This window comes from Furipterus horrens, unplaced genomic scaffold (assembly GCF_987537825.1).
Source record: "Furipterus horrens unplaced genomic scaffold, mFurHor1.1.pri manual_scaffold_2, whole genome shotgun sequence".
Taxonomy (NCBI): domain Eukaryota; kingdom Metazoa; phylum Chordata; class Mammalia; order Chiroptera; family Furipteridae; genus Furipterus; species Furipterus horrens.
In genome coordinates, this window is record NW_028327172.1 from 91384237 (window position 1) to 91407463 (window position 23227).

The following is a 23227-nucleotide window of genomic DNA, read 5'->3' on the forward strand; positions in this document are numbered from 1 at the left end:
ATAACCTGCAGGTCATATCCAGCCTCTTGCCAATTTTTGTAAATAAAGTTTTATTGGAAAACAGGATAGTTTTTTATTGCTCTATGATAAATTACCACAAGCATAGCAACTTAAAAGAATGCAAATTTATTGTGTCACTTTTTGTGGTTGAGGAGTACATGTATAGTTGAGCTAGGTTTTCCCTTCATGCTTTCACCAGGCTGAAATCAAGGTGTCAGCTGGAGCTGTAGTTCTCTTCTGAGACCTGAGGTTCTCTTCTAAGCTCACTTGTTAGAAGAATTCATATTGTTGTAAATGTATAACTGAGATTCTTGTCTTCTTACTATTGTTGGCTACAAACTGCTCCTGGTTCCATATTTGTTTGCCATATGGCCCCTGTAGGCAGTTTACAAGATGGATGTTTGCTTTCTTCCAAGCCAGTAGGAAAGCATTTCCCAGGCAGAGCTTTCCTTTAAAGATTCCTCTGATTAAAACAGACTTACCTAGGACAATCTTCCAAAGTCAACTGGTAGTAACCTAATCATAGGAGTGATATCCCATTATATTCCAGGTTCTGTCCACACACAAGGGGATGGGATTATATAGGGTGCGTACACCAGAGAGGGAAGTTTGGGAGCCATCTGAGAACTTCGTAACATACATAGCCATGTTCATTGATTTGCATATTATCTGTGGTGCTTTTGTTCTAAAACAGCAGAGTTAAAAGTTGTAATTGAGACTGTATGGCATGAAAAGCCTAAAGTGTTTACTGTGTGGCACTTTACGGAGAAGTTTGCAGATCCCTGTTATAGATGAGCTGCTATATCCAGACTAGTGACCCATTGTGCCTACTTGGAATGGCAGCCAGCAAATTAACTGACTTGTTTTTGGTAGGAATGCCAATTATAGGAAACTCTAACTAGATTTTTTGAACATGTTAAGATAAACTGTTTTATCCCAAGAAAGTGATATTAATAGTTGATTATGAATGCTTTCAGTCCTTTTGTAAACAGATAACAAGCCATTGATTTAGGGATTAAAAAGAGAAAGCAGAAGTATATTTTGGCAATGGTATGTGTGTTGGCATATTTTAAGTCTTGACTTAATTATCAGAACTGTGATGCTGTGGACTCGTATATGATACAAGTTAAAATTCACTTATTTCACTTTAATTTTAGGATGCTGAGAGTAATCCATTATGTCGTCGTCTACAGCTGAAGGATATCATTCCTACCCAAATGCAGAGGCTTACTAAGTACCCTCTTCTATTGGATAATATTGCCAAATACACAGGTACAGCATTTTCACTAAAATTTAAATTTAACCCTTTGAGTGCCATGCGTAATTGCTAAAATTTGTGTGAGAAATGCCAGGCTATTTTGCTAAGAAATGCAGAGTTTATGAAAAACATCTATAAAAACATTATTCATAATAATTTGCTGAAAATTTCACAGCATATAGTAAATACATTCTTCTTTTGTAAGCAGTGTTCTTTGACACAATTTAATAAAAAATTTATTGCATTAATATTTTATTATAACAATTATTTTAGAAAAAATAAATTCTTTCCTTCAATATGGCTTTTGAAGTATAATGTATGGTATAATTTCAAACCTATGATAATAATTTGAAAAAACACGTAGCAACATGGATAACAAGCAAGAAGTATGCCAAATATTGCATAAATTTTTGAGAAAAAAGCTTCATAACGTACAAAAAAAATGAACACAAACAGCATTTACACTAGAGACATATATCAATAGATATCAACAGTGAAAAACAGTTTATAAACAAAAATGGAATGCAAAAACAATACAATAATAGTAAAATGTTTATATATTAACATTTGTGGCTATTGACACATCTTGGGTGCAGCCCTTTGTCACATCTCACACATACTGTTCCCGACCTGATTTTTCTTTCCGGTGCTGAGCATGCCTTACACAATCTTAGCTTTCTTTCTGGAAGCATCTTTACGCCATATACGTGAGAGGGAGCTGGTGGATTTTCTTCATTGCTGGATTTAACAGTGTCTCTAACCTCATGCCATTCTCTGGGAAGCTCTTCTATTATGGAGGTGTTGAAGTTCAGTCAAGACATTGGTTTATTCCCACCTAAAATTTTTTTTCTTATAAAGAATGTATGCATTCAGCAGCATTCTTGATAATATATTGAACACAACCTTCTTCCAATACTTTAGTGTTCTTTCATCCAAATACACGTAAAGAATCATATCATGCATTCTGCATGGAAGCTCAACGATAATTGCAAAGACAAATTAAAAGAACCGTTTAAAATATAAGTAAAAATTATAACAGACCTAATATGTCAATATTTGAACAAGCATAAAAATTTTAAATTTGCATCAACATGAGAAAAAGTTATATCAATATATAACCTGAGGTACAAAAAAAGAGAACAAAATATAAAATATGAATTATTCCATTGTTATTTACATTTATAGCCATTGAAAAAAGTTGCTGGGAGCAACGCTGGCAGTTTTGGGAAAATTTGTCAGCATCGCTTACAGCAACGTTGGCATTCAAAAGGCTAGAAACAAAAAAAAACACACAAAATCTGTCACAGCATTCTGGTGCCTAGAGGTTTCCAAATAGTAGAGCAAAATTTTCTAGCAATATTTAATCCTGTTTTCAGGATATTTGATTTAATGGACTCCATTTGTAAGTCTGGCACAGGGTTTGGCATTCTGTGCATCATGGGCCAAATCTAGCTCATCACCTGTTTTTGTAAAGTTTATTAGAACATAGCTATGCTCATTTGTTGACACATTGTCTCTGACTGCTTTTGCACTGGTAGAAGCAGAATTGAGTAGTTGTGACAAAGACCATTGGCCTACCTATAAAGTATAAAATACTTATTACTGGCTCTTTACAGAAGAACCTCACTAATTCTTCTAGCATATATCATATTTCCTTTGAAAAAGGCTTATACTGGTTTGAAGAGATGTTTTTTATCTATATATGTACTTCCACTAAGCCCAGCTGATTGATGCATTATAATTCAAACTCTCCAGTTTAAAACAAGTAGTGAATCTAAATTTCACAATTGAGCTTTAGGCTTACAATTGTACTTATTTCTCATTTAAAATTCTATGCAATCAAAATCTGGTTTCTTATGCCTCAGAATTTGAAAACACTCATACACATTGATTTTTATACTTCAGTATATCTGTTGATTTTTATACTTCAGTATATCTGTTCATTATAGTTGGACTATGTTTGGAGGATTGTAATTTTAAATATTCTGATTTTGGTATTTACACTGTTGACTTCAGTGTAACCTCACCATATTGTGGCAAATTTCATCTTTTATTTATTTATTTTTAATTTTTTAAAATAAGTTTACTGATTTTAGAGAAAGAGGAAAGGGGGGAGAGAGAGAGAGAAAAAGAGAAAGATAATGGTTTCCTCCTATACGTGCCCTGACCAAAGATCAAACCCACAACCTGGGTATGTGCCGTGACCAGGAATCAAGCCCCCAAACTTTTGGTGTATAGGATGAAGCTCCAGTTAACTGAGCCACACTATGCAGAGCTGAATTTCATCTTCTTTTAATTATACAAATGTTCTCATCTATTTTCTTTATATAAATGTAATTTCAAATTCAAGGAAACTTTAGAGTTATTTTTGAATTGTATTGCCGTTCAAAAATTGCTCAACAGGTGCACTGGGCATAATCATGTAGGCTATGCACTGTGAAATTTTAGTAGGGGAGGGTTCACATTTATATTGCTTACAATGTGAGTGAGACCCACTCCCTGGAGTGTGTAACATAGTGGGCTTGATGCTTAATGTAAATACAACATCTCTCTTTGGGTTGGGTTTCTAAACTATGGTTTCTTTTTAAAAATTAGTATTTATATTTTAAAGCACTGTCATAAGTAATTTGATGTATCCAAAGACTATCTGGAATGAGATTCTGCCATAGGTTTTAGCCTAGTATAAAAATATTCAGGGTCTTAGTATGTTCTTTTAACGGTTCAAATATAATGATATCACACACAGACATACATACATACATGCATACAAACGTACATATATATATACTCTTCCCGCCCCCCGCTCCCTGATTTCTTTCATGTTACCTTCTGGATTTCTTGCCTGTATGTAGAGTGGCCAACAGAAAGGGAGAAGGTGAAGAAAGCTGCAGATCACTGTCGTCAGATCTTAAATTATGTAAATCAGGCTGTCAAGGAGGCAGAAAACAAGCAGGTAAGAAAGGAAAAGCAAGAAGATACGGGATGACATAGTGAGAATATTAAATTAGTGTTATCTGTAATCTGTGAAATAATAATTGAAAGGTGGGCATTTTGGTGACTGTTCATGTAATATGTGGGCCTGTATCAATTTGTGACAGAATATCAGAGTTGTATTTGACTTTTTTGATCATCTCTAGCTGCTTGTTTGCTCATTCATTCAGCAAATATTGAAAGAGCATCTCTTGTATGCTAAGTGTTGGATAAAGAGTAGTTGAAAAAATGAGTACAGTAATTGCCCCTACTGAGCTTGTTTTCTAGCAGGACAGAACTGTATTGAACAGATTATAGTGTAAGTATTCGATATTTTGTATCAGTTGTGATATCTGCCATGGAGAATTTCAGGATGCTAGGAGTATGTAACTTGGGAAGCAAGGCTTGTTTAGTTTGAGGGTGTTAGGTAGTGGCCATCAGAGTAAGCTTCTTGAGGAATTGACATTTAAGCCAAGCTTCAAAAGATGAGTGGAAATGAAATAAAATAATGTGGAAAGGGGCACCCTTATAGGTAGAGGAAACAGCTTATAGAAAAGTCTTGAGGTAAAAAAGCATTGTCTGTTTGAGGAACTGAGAGATGAGATTAGTGTTTATCATGCCTAAATGCAAAATCATAGTGATATGAAATGAAATACAGTAGGCTAGGGCCAAGTCCTACAGGCACTGTAGACCATGTTAAAGATTTTGGTTTTTATTCTAAGAGCACTGGGAATTCATATAGTCAAAGAGTGGCATGTTCAGGTTTTTCACTTTCTAAGTAACTATGAAAAACAGGTTGAAGAGAGAAGGGATGAGATAAAAGAGCACACTTAGGAGTCTTTGAGTAATCAGGGATAGGTGATGGTGGCTTAGAGAAGTGCAAGAATTGGAAAAGTATTTCAAAGATAGAATTGACAGGACTTTGTGCCTGATTTAGAAGGATTTGAAGAGAGATGGTGTCAGAAATAAATTCAGGGTCTCTGGATTATGTATTTGGATGAACAGGATAAGTGGAGAAGCCCCAGATATATGGGGAACATTATGAGTAATCAATTAGTTACATGTACCCACCTCTAAGAGGCCTATACTGAATACAGAAATACAAGATAGTGAGTGTATAGAGGCTTACTAAGTCCAGAGACCTGGTTATAATTTCTTAGGAATTGAGTATGATGACAACTCTGTTGGTGAGGCTATAGGGAAATGGGTACTTCCAAGTATATTGTTTGGAGTATAAAATAATAAAACCCCAAAGAACAATTCGGCAATATTTATCTAAATTAAAAATACATGTATTTATACATCTACCCTTTGACCCATAAATTCTGTTCCTAGTTACTCCCAAGAGAAATGAAGATATATGTCTGATGACTTGTACAGGAATGTTTATACATAAACCAAATTGATATAATTATAAATGAGAATAACACCAGCAATAAAAAAGAATGACCCATTGATATAAACAATATGGATGAATCTCACAAATATTATGCTGAATAAAAATAAACAGACCAAAAAAAAGTATATACATATAATTCTATTTATATAAACTTTTAGAACAGGCTAAACTAACCTACAGGGGGAAAATCAGAAAAATGGTTGTCACTGGGGTTGTGGAACAGATATTAATTAGGAAAAAGTATGAAGGTAATGGAGTTTGATTGCATAGGCATATATGCATTTGTAAAAACTGGAAAGGTACATTGAATAGGTGCATTTCACTGTAAATTTTACTTTATAAGAAGAACTATAAACAAATATCGAACTTCTGTTGATTACAGGAATGTTAAAATGTTTAGAGGTAGAGTGTGCTTATGTCTGTAACTTATTTTGAAATGCATCCAAAATATAAGATGGATTGATGGATAGAGGGATGAGTAGATGGATAAATATATGACAAAACAAATATAGCAAATGTTAATTATAGAATTTAGGTGGTAGGTATATGGGTATTCACTACACACATTCAAAATTTTCTGTGTATTTGGAAATTTTTATAATCTTGGGGAAAATTCCCTTACCCTTTGATTTAACAGTTCTTTAAAATTTTATTCTACAGATATATCTACAGTTGTGTACAAAAGTATGTGTTTAGGGCTATTTTATTGCAGTATTGTTTGTTAATAGAAAATTTGAAGTAACCTACATGTCCACCAGTAAGGTGTAGTTACATAAACTAATAGGTCATTCAGTGTTGAATACCGTGCAGCCATTTAAAAAATGAGACAGCTATCTCTATATATGTGCTAGTATGGAACAGTCTTCAAGTTATGTTGATGAGTGATATGCATAAAAATGTGTATATAAATATATTGTGCTACTGTATCTTTTTTGTTGAAGGGTATATACACATACGAGAGACAAGTATATACATATATTCTATTTGGTTAGAATTTTTCTCGTAGGCTACCAAAGACATGTATATTTCTTTAGAGGAAATTTGGGGTGGGGAGGCAAGAGAACAGGATTGGAGGGAGACTTACTTTTATTGTATTCAGAAAATAAATACAAGCTAGTTATAGGCCAGTGAGTTTCAAAAGATTGAGGAAGAAGAGCCAAAGATGTAAGACAAGAATGAGTTTTCAAAAAAACCCAGAGAAGAAGTGTTTTAAGAAAGAGTGAGTTGTCAGTTTTGTCTAATATTGCAGAGAGCTCTGTAAAATGTAGGTTAAAAAATGTTCATTTGATTTAGAAATGGGGAGGTCATTGATATCCAAAGCAGTAACCTTTGCTCTATCCTGTCTAATTTTCAGCGTTTAGAAGATTATCAGCGTCGCCTTGATACCTCTAGTCTGAAGTTGTCAGAGTACCCAAATGTTGAAGATCTCAGGGTGAGAGATGGTCTAATAATTATTTAAAAAATAAAATTTACTAAAGAACTGGCGGGTAATTAATATCTTAGTGGGAACATACATTACCTGAAGGCGTTCTTTCTTTTTAACATCTCATCTGTATGAAGATTACTTTAGTCTTTCAATAAAGGAATATTTCTGTGAGACTTTCGTGATAAAAATTTCCAGGAGACTAAGGAACATTACTTATTAAGTTTAATTTATTGTGTGGTATAATGTGAATAAGAGTAGGGCTGTTTACTGTGGAGCTTTATTAATTGTCACTTCTAGTACCTGAGGTTTTTCTAGCAATAACTACTTAGGATTTTAAATATTTCTTGTACTGTTTCACTAGGTGGTGGTTTTGGCAAATTTATTTGGTGGCTGTTAAAATAGACTTCTGTGTCATATATAACAGCTTATCAAAAAGCATACTAATATGCTTAGCCCTGACCATAAAATGTGGTATTTCTAGAGCTACTTATACTAAAAGATGATTCTCTTACTAAGTTACTAATGTTTAGATCAAGCCTGAGTACTACCTGGACTTTGCATAAGTGCTATTCCTTAGATGTTTCTTTGGATCTAGAGCCTTCTTACAAATAAGCTATGCATTATCCTCATCTAGTTATTTATAGAAAAATTAAGGGATGGTTGAGAATCTGGTGACTTAATATTTACAGCTTGCTTTTTTTTTTTTTTTTTTAACTTTATTTTTATTGTTCACACTATTACAGATATCCCTGTTTTCTCGCCCTTTGCCCACATTCCCCACGGCCCTCATCACACTATTGTCTGTGTCTATGGGTTATCTATATATGTTCTTCGGCTACAGATCTCTTATTTTTATTTTTTTGTCTTTCCCATTTTTTTCTTTTTTAAGTATATTTTATTGATTATGTTGTTACAGTAGTCCCAGTTGTTTTTCCTTTGCTCTCCTCTGCCTAGGCCCCCCTTCCCTCTAACAATCCCACCCCCCCTTTGTTCATGTCCATGGATCGTGCATATAAGTTCTTTGACTTCAGCCTTCCCTATATTATTCTTTTTTTTCCCTCCTATATTATTCTTAACATCCCCCTGTCTATTTTGTACCAACCAATTATGCTTCTTAATCCCTGCACCATTTCCCCATTTCTCCCCCCCCCCCCTCACCCCCAGCAAATGATCCCCATACCTATGATTCTGTTCCTATTCTGGTTTACTTAGTTGGATTTTGTTTTTACTTATTAGATTTAGCTGTTGATAGTTGTGAATTTGTTGTCATTTTAATGTTCATAGTTTTGATCTTCCTCTTTCTCTTAAATAAGTCCCTTTAACATTTCATATAATAATGGCTTGGTGATAATGAACTCCTTCAGCTTTACCCTGTCTGGGGAGCACTTTATCAGTCCTTCCATTCTAAATGATAGCTTTGCTGGATGGAGTAGTCTTGGTTGCAGGTCCTTGCTTTTCATCACATTGAATACTTCTTGCCATTCCCTTCTTGCCTGCAAAGTTTCTTTTGAGAAATCAGCTGATAGTCTAATAGGCACCCCTTTGTAGGTAACACTCTGCTTTTCTCTTGCTACTTTTAAGATTCTCACTTTATCTTGACTGTTTGGCATTTTAATTATGATGTGTCTTGGTGTGGTCCTCTTTGGCTCTAGCTTGTTTGGGACTCTGTGCTTCCTGGATTTGTATGTCTATTTCCTTTGCCAAAATTGGGAAGTTTTCCTCCATTATTTTTCACATAAGCTTTCAATTTCTTGCTTTTCTTCTTCTCCTTCTGGCACCTCTATGATTTGGATATTGGCATGTTTAAAGTAGTTTCAGAGGGGTTCCTGAGCCTCTCCTCATTTTTTTCAATGCTTGTTTCCTCATTCTGTACTGGTCGTCTGTTTTTTTCTTCCTTATGTTCCAAATCATTGATTTGAACCCCAGCTTCCTTCCTCTCACCATTGGTTTTGTGTGAATTTTCCTTCGTTTCATTTAGCATAGCCTTCACTTTTTCCCTTATGCATTTGCTGTACTTAAGCATATCTGTCAAGTCTCTGAGCATCTTTATCACCAGTGTTGTGAACTCTACGTTTGTTACATTGGCTATGTCCTTGTCTGTTAGGTTGGCTATTTCCTCGTCGATTAGTTCTCCCACTGGAACCTTGATCTGCTCCCTCTTTTGGGCCATACTTCTCTGTCTCCTCCTCTTGACAGGCTCCTGTGTTTGTTTGCCTCTGTGTCTTAGGTAGAGCTGTCATACCTGTTATGTTGTGAGGGGCGGAGCCTTAGGTGTTTGTCAGTATGGGCAACCAGTGTCACCACGTGTGGTGCTGTATGTGGGGGAGGGGTCTGAGAGAGAACAATACTGCTTGCTCAGCACTCATCCCTTTTCCAGCCACTCTTCCCACTTCCATATGGGGGCTGTACCTTTCTAGCTGTTGCTCTGCCGTAATTCTCAGAATGGTTGGGTCTGCGGACGTTTTAGGACCATGGGGAGGCTTTAAACAAGTGGACTCTGCTGAGAGACCGGCAGTTTCTTCCTCTACTCCAACCCCCACTGGTTTTTACAGTCAGAAGCAATGAGTCTTTACTTTTCCCAGCGCTGGAACTGTGAGCTGCGCCGTCTAGTCTGGGAGCACTCCCCAGGTGTCTCTTCCCACTTTTTGAAACATGTGACTGCGCTCTCTGCTGGCCTGCCACTACTGCCACTATTGCCGCTGATGCTGCCACCACAGCATGTCCTCTTCACCCAAGCTCCACCCCTCCTACCTGTCTGGATGAATATTTCTTCTTTATATCTTTGTTTGTTGGACTTCCATGCAGCTCGATTTTCTGGAACTTTTGGTTGTCACCAATTTTTAGGTAATTGTATTCCTTCTTAGTTCTGGAGGGAGATGCTGCCTGTCTGTCTAGGCCTCCATTTTGGCCCAAAGTCTGAGATCCCTTTTAAAGCTCATTTGTTCCATGATGGTGGGGTAAATTTATGGCTAATCCCTTCACCTTCTTCCAGTTCCCCCTCCCGACCTTTCCTCTGACCGCTATCGGTTTGTTCCATGTATCCATGCCTCTGTTTCTCTTGTTTGTCACTTTATTTTGTTCATTAGATTCCACATATAGGTGAGACCATATAAAGAAGGAACTCTTACCTTTTGCAACAGCCTGGATGGACCTGGAGATTATTATGCTAAGTGAAATAAGCCAGTTAGTGAAAGACAAACACAACTTTATTTTTATAAGCTTATATCATTTATTTACAATGAGATTTAGAAGACAGTACTAAATGTTTTCTAAGATCCCTTTCCTTTTTAGAAAATTTAATGCAGCTTACTTTAACTTGCTATTTATTTCACTTTCAACAGTTGACAGATACCGCCAATAATAGTGAATATAAATGGTATTTTTATATTAAGAATTTCTTTAAAAGAGATTGTGAAATAATGCCTTACTAAATGCTTGGAAATAATTTGTATATTTCTTTTAATTTTGACAGAATTTGGATTTAACAAAAAGGAAGATGGTTCATGAAGGGCCATTAGTTTGGAAGGTGAATAGAGATAAAACTATTGGTAGGTCAAGTATCTGTCACTTTTGGGGAGAGTGGAGAAAGGGGAAGAATGGGGAAGTTTCTTGGAAGAAGAGCTAACCATTCACAATTTTCAGTTACAACAGTTAACAGTGCTACTTTGTGTTATTTATGCATTTACATGAGATATGCTTATGTGATTTTGTTATATTTGAAGCATTATATATTCTTTGAGGGATGAAGCAGAAAACTTTGTCACGATTCAGTTTTATCTTCATCATTCTTGTATTTGAATGAGTCTAGGCTTTCTTAAAGATTTTATTTATTTATTTTTAGAGAGAAGGGAAAGGAGGGAGAAAGAAAGGGAGAGAAACATCAATGTGAGAGAAAAACATTGATTGGTTGCCTCTCCCAGGCCCCCAACCAGGGACCCAGCCCACAACCCAGGCATGTGACCTGACCAGGAACTGAACCAGCAACCTTCCGGTCCACAGGCCGGTGCTCAGTTCACTGAGCCACACCAGCCAGGGTTAGGCTTTCTTTAGATCACTAAATCTAAAACTAACCTGTTTGAGGAACCATTATCACAGACTAACACTTCAGAGTAATAATCTAATACAATAAAAATCAATTATTTAACAAGTCAGTTTTTAAAATATACTAGATTTAGCAGAAAATATCTCTGTCGAATTGTTATAAAGTTTATAAAACATATCTCAATTTCTGTAGTAATTACATTTTTCTATATTTTTATTTCTAGATCTGTATACATTGCTTCTGGAAGACATTCTTGTATTGTTACAAAAACAGGATGAAAGACTGGTGTTAAGATGTCATAGCAAGATTCTGGCATCTACAGCTGATAGCAAACACACATTTAGCCCTGTCATTAAGTTGAATACAGTGTTGGTTCGGCAGGTGGCAACAGGCGAGTATGTCTGCTGAATGATGCTAACCCCAGTTTCATTGTAAAATTTTGTAAGATATTCAGTGTTATTTAAAATAGCACAACTGACATAAAGTTGTGTTTTGTTTTTTGTTCTTACACAAATTAAATGAAATTTATTTGCTGCTTATAAAGTGAATTAAGAGTTTATACTCTCTAATTAGGACACCTAAACTCTTTAATTTTCTGCATTTGAAAATTTTCTGCATATTACTTTGATCTTTATTCCATGTTCAAATCATTGATAGACATCAATGAAAATAGTGAATTGGAAGCTAACCCCAGTGAAAGAGCTTTTATTAGAGTGGTGTGTGTTTTTTGATTTAGTGGGGAAAAAGGCAAAAGGCAAAACCTGAAGATATGGGTGTAGTTTGGGTTTTTGAAATCAGTTTCACTTAGCAAATTATGTATTAATGGTATTAACAATGAGATCTCTTTTTAAAATTAATATATTGTTGACACTATTACAGATGTCCTCATTCCCCCCCCCCCCCCCAACTCCCCTGCCACTTTGCCTGCCTCCACATATCAACCCCAACCCCCTTACCTCTGGCCATCCCCACTCTATTGTCTGTGTCTATGACTTATGCATATATGTTCTTTGGCTAGAGATCTCTTTTAAAGCTCATTAGTTTCATGATGGCAGGGTAAATTTATGACTTTTGTTCTCCTAACACCCACTGAATATTATTAACTAACTGTTTAGCAAAAGGCCAATTCAGAATAAATACCAAAGAATCAGTGTTTAGTTCAGTAACTTAGATGCTTTGACTTTTTGTTTCTAATAAATAACTGTGGAATCAGTGCTAGTTTTTATAATCTTTGCCTTATTGAAGTATAATAAATACAGTATAACATACAATATGTTGCTCAAATTTTGAGTGTATAACTTGGTGAATTTTACAAAGTGAGCACACATGTAACCTTTACCTGGATTAGATACAGAATAATACCAGGACCCTAGAAATAGCCTCTGTAGGTCATATTATGAGAATTATTTTTGTCTTCTTTTTCTATAGATAACAAAGCTTTTTTCGTCATCTCCATGTCAGACAATGGAGCCCAAATTTATGAACTGGTGGCACAAACAGTTTCTGAAAAAACTATGTATGTATTAGATATAGCTACCTTGCTCTATTTTCTTAATTAAATTTATTGGGGTGACATTGGTTAATAAAATTATATAGGTTTCAAGTGTACAGTTCTATGACACATCATATGTATATTGCATTGTGTGTTTACTACCCAAAGCTAAATCTCTTTCATTGCCATATATTTGACCACCTTCACCCATTAGTACCCCATACCCCCTGGTACTCTAATGTGTTTAATGTCCTGAATATAATCTTTCACAAACTAAACTTTGTTTCTGCAATAGGACTTTGACAACCAGAAAACAAGCAGTTTGTTTATAGTTTTTTAGATATGTTCCAAGAACTTGTTTCTTTTTAGATGTCTCTTTTTTCAATTCTGTTCTACTGAAAGTATTTCTTCTAAAGAAAAGATTCTAGAAGGGTCAAATGAAGTTTTTTAATGGGTAGTGTATCCATTATGTTGTAAGGTTTTTTTTAAAGATATAATAGAGTATTTAAAGTCTCTACTTTATAGTTATTGCCAAAATAAATATATTCTCTGGCAGAAAATAAGGTTTTTTGTTTGTGGGGGTTTTGTTTGTTTCTGATTTGTTTTTATTTTGTTTTTACTTTTGCTTTCTCAATATTTTTAAAAGACGTTTCTTTTTCTTTTCCCTTTTGTATTTTGGATTCTTTCCAAAATTCCACAGCTGGCAGGACCTAATCTGTCAGATGGCTACATCAGTGAAGGAGCAGTCCACAAAGCCAATTCCATTGCCACAGTCACCAACTTGCGAGTGAGTGCACCTCTGCCTTGTAGGAAGACTGACTGTGTTTTTGGTCAGAAGAGGAATGGGTAATTTTACATTTTGTTGCAATGATATATAGACACCTCATCAAGTTTAAAGAATGTTTTCTTTCTTCTATAGAGAAGACAATGATGAAGAAGAACCTCCAAAATTAAAAATGGAACATCATGACACTTCAGTCACTGGTCTGCAGAGCCCAGGTAAACTTACTTGTTACTTTACCTGGAAGAATTTAGCCCATATATTACTTATTAAAATGCAGAGAAACTTTTAACTCTTTTGGTTTATTCAGGTTCTGGCATCAGCTATTTATTTTAACAAACTTTGCTTATAAGCCTTGTAACCTGCTCCAAGTGTGTATTTTACTTAACAGAGACTCTCTAACTCATGTCATTACTTTTCCCCAAGTATTTCCTGAATGCTTCATGTTAAAAGTTAAAAGATATATTCTACTTTTTCTGTTTTGTTGAACAGACAGAGATTTGAGATTAAAGTCTTCCTTAATATCATCAAAAGCTCAACTGGGTGCCTCTGGGAAATCAGAGGTAGATGATCTCTTTGTGACTGATGGACAGTTTGCAGAGAAACAGCATGCAGATGGGACTGTAAAGGAAGTTGGAGTAAATTATCAAATCACAATTCCAGATTCACACTTGCCTGTCTCAGAAGGACAGTGGGCATTGGATGCACTAAGGAATTGTAAGTTTTATTCATAAGTTGATGCAGTTAACTTATTAAGTACAAGAACTTTTTAATGTACTGTACAGTCATTTAGGGAGAATCCAAAGTATAATCGACTTTTTCTTGAAAGAGTTTTACAATCTAGTTGGGAAGATGATAGAAACTTTGCTCATATTTTTAAGTAAAGAAGCAGTACAGGTACGTCAAAAGTGATCTGGTTGGGGTAACCAGGGAAAGGAGGCATCCAAAAACAAGAGAGAGATGATTAATGCCTTGAAGAATGGGTAAGTTCCTGATAGGTGTTTAGAAGAATAGAAGTCATTCAGACAAGAATAATAGTGGGATCACAAGCACAGAGGAGAAAAACTCTTGAGAGTGTTCAGGGAGGTTATAGGAGTCGTGGGAGATAAGCTTGGAAAGGTAGTAGATGTGAGTCCTCTGAACTTTAAGGATGGCACATCACAGTGTTTTGAGGTGTTTTCAAACTACATATTATTCTTTTAATATTCTTGAGGAAATTGTAGTGTTCTCCACCAACGTTCATCCTTCTCACACATGCGCCTGTGCACATGTACACACCCATGAGAGTAGATGATCCTTGCCACTCCGTTAGCTAAACCCTTCCCTCGCCAGCCATTGATAATCAGTTATAAACAAGAGTGTATCACATTTCTCAGATGTATTTGGAATTGGGGAAAAGGCTGAGAATGATTGCTGTAGCTATAGGAGAGAGGTTTGTAGTGGTACGGTTACCATTAAACTATTGTAGTAGCCTGAGCTTAAGGCAAAAAGGGTTTGAACTAGAATGGTGTCAGAAGAATAAATATAAAGTGAGGAGTCAACAAATATTTAAAACAATTGATTTGTTTGGATGTGAGGGCAAAGGAAAGGGAATGTTTAGAAATAATTTTAGTATTATTAGAAATAAAAGTCATAAAAGACCGCGGCTGCCCACCGTCACACTTTTCCCCCCTTTTTTTATTTCCCAAAGATTATGGGCTTAATTTTAAAACACGTTGAATTTAATATAATGAATGGCAAGCTATTTAAGAAGAAATGATGAGTAGGAACTTGGAGTTTAAGACTGGAACTTTGGGGAGAGACTAGGAAGAGAGATGAATTTGAGTGCAAAAACCCTAATGATTGAGAGCATCTCTCAGGAAGTCAATGTAAAGCAGAAAGACAGAGGGTCAAAGACTCAAACCTATATGGAGAAACAGAAAGAAGTTTTGCTGGAGTTGGAAGTAGGGAATTAGTTAAGTTCTTTAAAACCTAATTAATTCTAGATTCTCCTGAATTAACATTGATAATGACTTCTTTTTTACAATTTTTATTATTTTTCCATTACAGTTAATATCCAATATTATATTAGTTTCAGGTGAACAGCATAGTGGTTAGGCTTTTATAAGTACAATTAATTTTTCTGATGGTTTGACCAACCTTGTCCCAGTAGCGCTATCATTGTTTGAATGACCTTACAGAACACACTTGCCGTTCAAAATTGAATCGGTTCTGTTTTTAACAACCTAAGGAAGCTGTGCCCTAAGTAAGGTCATTTTTTAAAAACTAATATTTCCTTATCTTTTGAAATTATGCACACAACCAATCATCAGAATTAAATTTTTTTACAAGGAAGTTTGTTTTCTTCTTCACCATTTAAGGAAATTCTTTAGGTTATTATAAATGATAAAATAAATGTTCTGTGTGGCTAATAAAATTACAAAAAATAGTGCCTGTGTGTATAGTGTCTGCATCTGGAAAAACAGAACTTTCTGGTGTTTTTTTTTTTTTTTTTTTTTTTTTGTCTAGCTTAACAACATTTCAACATCCTTTTAAGAAGTACCTTGTAGGTATTATTCCAGTTATATGGGAGAAAAAAATAGAGAAAGACATGGTATTGTTTATTTAGTAGTTCTAAATAGGAGTACCTCCCCCTTAAAAGTATCTAGATATTTTTATGTCTGGTTTAATATTGAATTACCTGAAGGTGGTGCTTTATTTCATTTTTCAAACAAAAGGAAAAAATGATTGTATGAAATTAATATTTTGACCATGTTACTAAAAAGATGCTTACTTTTATAGATAATTGATAATTCCACTAACTAATATAATTTTGGCAGTCTGAGGTTATAGTAGTGAAAGTGCATTTTCCTCTCTCCTTCCTAAATCTTTTAGTGGGTTTGTTGAAGCAGTTGCTGGTACAAAAGCTGAGTTTGACTGAGAAGAGCACTCAGGAAGATTGGCCACATTTCTCAAGATACAGGATGACCTCCCCAGGGGTGGAGGCATACAGTGGAACCCAGAACTTTGAAATTATTAAGGCCTATCATCATGGTGAAAGACAGATGCCCTTTAGAACCGGAATTGTTGACATTTCACCTTGTTACGGTACCTGTGCTTCAACTGAATCTTTTGCTCCACGGGATTCAGTAGTACTGGCACTCCAAGATAGCCAGGCAAGTAACATTTTAGTAATGGACCACATGATCATGACCCCAGAGATTCCTCCTGCAGAGTCAGAAGGAGGTCTTGATGAGAGTGGAGAGCACTTTTTTGATGCCCGTGAAGTACATAGTGATGATAATCCATCAGAAGATGATGGAGCAGTTAAAAAGGAAGAGAAGGATGTTAATTTACACATCTCAGGCAAGTTCTTTCGCATTTAAACTTTGATTTAGATTGTTAACTGTCCTGTGTGCCAAAATGGATGTTGTTTGGACTTGTAGACAGTGTGTATGTGTATGTGTCTGTGATGTGTTATTTATTGTTTATTGCACTAAATAATTATTGAATCTACTCTAGATGCTGGGAGATAGACCATTGAATAAACATAAATATCAACTATTCTCATGAAGCTTAAGTGCCAGTAGGGGAAAGAGTAATGATCAGTAAACAAATAAATAGATGGCAGGTATAAGAAGGATTCACAGGAACAATAAGTCAGACTAAGGGACAGCGGAGAGTCATGGGGCAGACAAGGTCATCAGGGAAGAGGGCCTCTGCTGAGGTAGCATTTGAGCAGAGACCCAGAGGTAGAAACTACATGATTATCTCGAGGCAGTGTTCTTGCAGAGAAGACTATGCACAGGCTATGTGGCCAAGAGTAAGTTCTTTTTGGTTAAGGAATTATAGGGTGAGGGAGAAAAAAAACAATAGAAAATGAGGCAAGAAAGGCATTTGACAGGGGAAATGGTGGCAAGATCATATAGGGACTTTGTAGTTTTCAACTCTTAACTTTTAAAATGCTAACTAATATGAAATTATTCAGAAAGTACCATGAAAGTTTGCTAAGTTTAACTTGAACCTGAAGTGAGAAAATTCTGATGTATTTAAAATTGAACTTGGGAATTTCAGAATTAATGGCTTTCATTGCTCTTCAACAGCTTTTAAAGTTGTCATCATATCACCCCATTTTATTTTCTGATGTGTTGATAGCAATATTACTCTCATAAAACTGTTTTGTCTCTGTCAATAGGAAACTATTTGATCCTTGGTGGCTATGAAACAGTACAGGAGAGCTCCACAGATGAGGAGGTTACTTCTTCGCTTCCCCTGCAACCCAGGAGAGGCCTCCCTTTTGTGGATTCTACCCACCAGCAGCAACATTCTTCCCAGAATGCTTCTTCTGATGGGGCATTTTCACCATTCACCCCAGAATTCCTGGTCCAGCAGAGCTGGGGAGCTATGGAGGATTCCTGTTTTGATATCCAGAGTCCCTCTACTTGTGCAGATTCAGAAAGACAGATCATGGAGTACATTCATAAGATAGAGGCTGACCTTGAACAATTAAAGGTACCTCAGACTTCAGCATCCATAGGACTTGGTTATATGAAACCCATTTAACAGAAAGGAAGTATTGGATGATTGGAATGCTAATGTTAGTAAACTTGTTCAGATTCTAAGTTTGTATTTTTATTTACCATAATTTATGAAAAGGCCTGAATAAAAAGCTGAGATCGGCATTGTTTATCTGGTTACAAATCACAAGAACAGAAATAGTTGTAGCACTATAAACTGTGTTTGTATGGGTTTCTAAATTTAAGAACCTAAATATATTTGGGGATATTGGTTGGCACAGAGAGTTTCTTCATACAGAAGATGTGAACAAATAGCTAAGGTAGGTGGGGTTTGTGTAGTTTCGAATCTAGAGTGGGAAGTGCTATAACTTGTTAATTATCAAATGGTATTGGTAGTTTCCTAGATGTTTTTAAGATAGAAATTGATTCCTGTGGCTCCTGTAATCTAAAAATCTGAACATGAATGGGATTTTTGTAAATTGGTGATAGAAGATGTCACTGTAGTAGCCTCCTTTTCAAAACTGACTTGTTTGGTAATTTCCAAGAAAAAAACCATTTTAAAGTTTGCCATCATTAGACAGCTTCTAGAATACACATGTTTTTCATTACATCATTCAGTTGGAGGCTTTAGGGACAGTGTTAAAAGTGTTCTTAGCCTTTAGCTGAAAGCTGACCTCTTGTTAGTTTTTCTTTAATGTCAAAGGATAGGTTTCCTCTTTTTTATATGACTAGATATAGTTTCATCCTGGGGCTGATGAGAGGAGTTATCTAAAAGTCCGTTGTGTGCAGGTTGGCTCTAATATGTCCCACATACCAAATGTGGGACCGTTTTCAGGGTGACTCCTGGGGGTGGAAGAATCACCTTTCCTGGCTGTTCTTGCCTCTGCTTTCTTTTTACATGGGAAAGTTTTAAGTTATTCACTTAAGGCAGAAACAGGTAAAAGGAATGAAATTTACATTTTTCCTCCACTAACAAAATTTTAAGTATGTTTATGTTGTAATTTGGAAGCATACCTGTAATATTTTTTTAAAAAACAAATTTTTTTTTCTGTGTTCAAAAACAGATTGTATGGTTTTCAAATGAAAAACCTATTGGCTTTATTTTACAGAAGGTGGAGGAAAGTTATACCATTCTTTGCCAAAGGCTGGCTGAATCAGCCCTCACAGAAAAACACTCAGGTATGTGTAAGTTGTAGAATCATTCTGCGTGAACAAATACATTGGGTGAAATGATTTCCTATTCTGTAAAGTAGGAACTTTATGAGATTCCTTTCCTTTTTTGTCTTTAAAAAATTGTTTCCACACATCAAAAATCAAGCGGAGATTGTTATCTGCTGAGTCAGCTCTTGGTTTTCTAAGAGGAACTGCAGTTGTTAGTTCCCATGCCACCCCTTTTCTCTGTCTTCGTCACCTTGCAAAGCAGAAGGCAAAGTAGTGGTAAGCCTGGTAATCCTAAATCCCCTATGAGATTTGTCAGTTCTGCTGTAACTCCCTAAAGGTGGGAGCTGGATACTCCTCAGGTCTTGCTATACTTTTATATTTCTGTGATTGCAAGTGGATCTGTGTTCAATACAGTAATTTTTTTTCATTTGCTCTGGAATGGGGCTGTTCTGATCCAAAAACAAAAATATAAATAACCATTCCATTCCCACAGATTTCAGAGGCATTCTCTAAGTGTTGATTTATTCTTCCTTCTTAATTTGATCCCTACATATCTTTATTCTTCCCAGATAAAAGTTAGAGCTGCCTGCCCTGGAGTTTGTTGGATTTTGATCGTCAGCCTTGTATCAGCACATCCTGGCTCCAGTGTGGAAGACAAGAGAGTGTGTGACGGAATCTGCCTGTGAAGTCCGTGGGGTTAGTCGTGTCCCAGGGCAGCTGGGACAGGACTCGTTCTTCACAGTCTGGCAGCTGCACAGCTCTTTCAGTAAATATCCCTTCCTCACTCTCCTCTCCTCTCCATTAGAAGTTTATTTTGATTCAGAACAAAAACCAAATGTATAGAGCTTTGGGTGTAGGATGTAAAGTTTTATTTAGATATAAGAAAATGAGAAAATCAGATGTATTTATTTGACTTCATTCCATATTTGAAAGCACATTTTAATTTTTATTTTGCCGTGTTTTGTTTTGAGTGAATAGTGAGTATTTAATACACCCAAGTATCAGTTACTTCTGAAGCAGAGTTTGGGATGGGTATTAGGCAGCTGGGTAAAGAAAAGGAAGTTAGATGTGTGGGGAGGAGCATTTAGCCTTCTGAACTATATTTCATGCCCTCTGCTGTCAGGTAGGCTGCTTCTCTTATAGTTCCATCAAGGCTCAGTATGCCTGTGTAGAGGACTTGAGCTGTGTGCTACCCAACTGGGAAGAGAGTAGGTGGTCTTCTCCCATCTGAGGCAAGCACCTCTTCTCTAGCTGGGATCAACTCCCAGTTAACAGGAATCCTCAATGTACTGAATAGCAGGCACTTGAAAATGGGCATTTTCTTCTATTTTCTTTTCTATTGAGGTTTGGGATTTGGGGAGAAGAAAGCAAATTTTATTTTCTTGATTATAAATTTGTTTTTCTTAATATTGTTTCATTTTTATAGTTATGTGTTAGACTTCAGCACTTGTGTAAAATTATTCCTGCAGGTTGAGCAGGAAGTTTAAAAAATAGGGATATTTCAGATGGTGGCAGGAGTGTGGGTTGCTGAGGAGGGTAGGATGAGAGCAGGTAAAAGACTTTGAGAAGATTATGTAACTGAATCACTACTGAGTTGAACAGTGGCTGTCTTTAGCCACAGGTACTGCTGATTAAATGGCCAGTAAAATTTTAGTACCTGGAGGTTTGACTCTGATTTTTGCACTTATCGTGCCAAAGGGTTCTTTGAGCTAAAAGGAGTGCCAAGAGTGGAGTGGAAAGATGTGGTAGAGAAGGCAGAGCTGCCCAAACCAGCTTTAGAAGCACTTCCTCTGACTTTACTGCTGGAATTTTTTTCCACACTGGTGCCTGACTGACCTTAAAAATTACAGACCAGAACATACACTGGACACTGAAGGCAAGGTGTTGGTTAACTGCCTGTTCTAGAATGATGAGTATATTGGCAGCACCCCACAGAGGACAAAGGTTTCAGAATTGTAACTCGAGAACTCCTTCACTTATGTTGGTTTTCTGTGATTTTCTTTGTGCATCAGGTATATATGTTTTGCATTAGTTTTGCTAACTAAAACTAAGTCATTTGTTAAACCTTAAAATTCTGTTAATACACAATGAGTTCATCTACTGCTCTTATCTTTCACTAGAGCCCTCTGAACTCTGTGGGTAGTCAGGATGTAATTTTATTCTTCCCCGCAGTTCAAATATATATATATATATACATATATGTGTGTGTATATGTGTGTGTGTGTGTGTGTGTGTGTACACACTCATCACAAATGGTAAGGATTCCCAATTACTCTTATAAACACTGCTACAACTTATAACAGGTTTATCTATGTCCAGATTCCTGTTTCTGTCTTTTCAAAACTGATATGTGTTTTAAGGAAACTGACCAAATTGGATTGTTAGATCCTCATTTATAAATCGGAATTACATTTTGGGTTGTAGACCAAGTATAAATTAAATCAGAATGGGATGAAAAATTTTAGAAGCAGAAGTGGAACTTGAATTTTCTGACCTCTTAAGAGAAGACAGTAGAAACTAATGGTTAGGTTGTGCTGCTGGAAATAATGCAGTTGCTCACAAAAGGTTTCACCTGTAGCCACTTGACACAGATACTATCCATGGGCAGTTAATCACTAGAAAGGTAAATATGAATAGAACTTTCACCCTTCCTTCAGACACTATAGGGAAACCTAGCACTCACTTAAGAAGCTTTATAGGTTAGCAATGTTTTAGTTTCCCTTCTAGCTCAGCAAATATCTTGTCATTAGCAACTATTTGCTATTATTTTCCTGCAGTTTAACCTTTTCTTGGAACAATAACAGGGCTAACTGGAAAATACTTTGACCATAGCTTTAGTACTTCCAAATGAATTTATATCTAGATTTTCAAATGAAGCCCCAAAATGAAGTATAAGTTTGAAAAGAGTGTTCTTTTTATCTTACCAGCTGAACTTCTTCCCTCCTTCTTCCTAGCCTGGAGCCTACACCTTTCATTTTATTTTGGCCATTATAATCACATCTGTTTTACTTTGATATTAATACTACCTTTCAGGATGATGGAATTCATCCTGTTGTTGAGTGGAAATGGTTACCATTAAAGTTGTTTTCTGAAGGTTATATGACCAGAAGTTGGAATCTACTTCCATACAGAAGAATCCAAAGGTAATGGACAAAGCAGCATTCCCAGAGCAGAAGAGCTGGGGTTCAGCTACTGAAGTGGGCCTAATGGCTCCTTTACTACTAAGTGGCAAATTACATTTGAAGTGAGAACAGAGTTAATCAAGGCAAATCAGTCAGCACTCAAAGTGCTCTAATTTAAAATATTTATTTTTGCCCTTGAAGCTACATGTTTTACATACCTTAAAATCAGCTAACTTGGACTGCTTGAGTTATCTTGGCTTTTCAAACCTAAACTGTATTTATTATACTGCACAGGAAGTATATTTCATAAGTTTTATGGCTTTTTAATGAAGTATACTTCCCATGTAGTCTAATAAATCATTATGGTTTAGCCACAAAGGGGGAAAAAAAGTTATTTGGTTTTGGAGAAGAGAGAGGGTAGCTAATGTGATAGTAGAGGGAAAAAGTCTGTTTTTTATTATTTTTAGAAGCTAAAGAAAATAATATACTTTCTGAGTTGTCTTTTATTTGTTTTTTTCTTTCTTTTTGACATTGGTAAATTTGGTGTGTTACGTGAAGCATCTATATTTCAAACTGGAAACTATTTTCTCTGAAGTTGGTATATAGTGTTATTTTGAACTATTATACTAGAGCTTTGGTCAATATTTTCTTCCCTGTATGTCACAGAAGGCACCATTGAGAATTGGGTACAGAGGACCTCAAAATACACAATTAGCAGGGCCCTCCAGTCATCTTTTTGCTGGCTTTTTCCTCCTAGTATTACATTTTTTATTTTGTAAATTATGTTTTTTCCTGACCTTTCTACCCCTTTTCAAAGTGATCTGAAAAATTGTTCTTTCCTCAAGAAAAGAGTTCATTTGCTCTATTCTTTATGTCTTCCCACTGGTACTGATGGTGTTGATAATAAATTGGTAGGAAAAAAATGTACCTCCTAGAAGGAAGCTCTTACCTGCCATTTCCAGGGGCCAACACCTAACAACTATGTACTACAAAAATAACTGTAATGTGCACACTGTTGGTTACTTTTCATAAGCCTCTTCCTACTAGAACATTTAATTTTCCTTGTTCACCGTACATCAT

At 35.9% G+C, this 23227-nt stretch overlaps 1 protein-coding gene across 3 annotated transcripts in view; it reads left to right on the forward strand.

The window, feature by feature from the left end:
- Positions 1-20681, forward strand: part of ARHGEF12 (Rho guanine nucleotide exchange factor 12) — a 124913-nt gene extending 104232 nt beyond the window's left edge. For all 3 annotated transcript variants that reach the window (XM_090266137.1, XM_090266138.1, XM_090266136.1), the window contains 13 exons: positions 1158-1272; positions 4111-4211; positions 6982-7059; positions 10526-10601; positions 11319-11486; positions 12524-12611; positions 13288-13374; positions 13507-13586; positions 13861-14085; positions 16243-16713; positions 17543-17859; positions 18974-19043; positions 19595-20681. In XM_090266137.1, coding sequence (XP_090122263.1) covers positions 1158-1272; positions 4111-4211; positions 6982-7059; positions 10526-10601; positions 11319-11486; positions 12524-12611; positions 13288-13374; positions 13507-13586; positions 13861-14085; positions 16243-16713; positions 17543-17859; positions 18974-19043; positions 19595-19605 — 1887 coding nt within the window. In that variant the 3' untranslated portion in view covers positions 19606-20681. The remainder of the gene's footprint in view (positions 1-1157; positions 1273-4110; positions 4212-6981; positions 7060-10525; positions 10602-11318; positions 11487-12523; positions 12612-13287; positions 13375-13506; positions 13587-13860; positions 14086-16242; positions 16714-17542; positions 17860-18973; positions 19044-19594) is intronic.
- The last annotated feature ends 2546 nt before the right edge of the window (positions 20682-23227 follow it).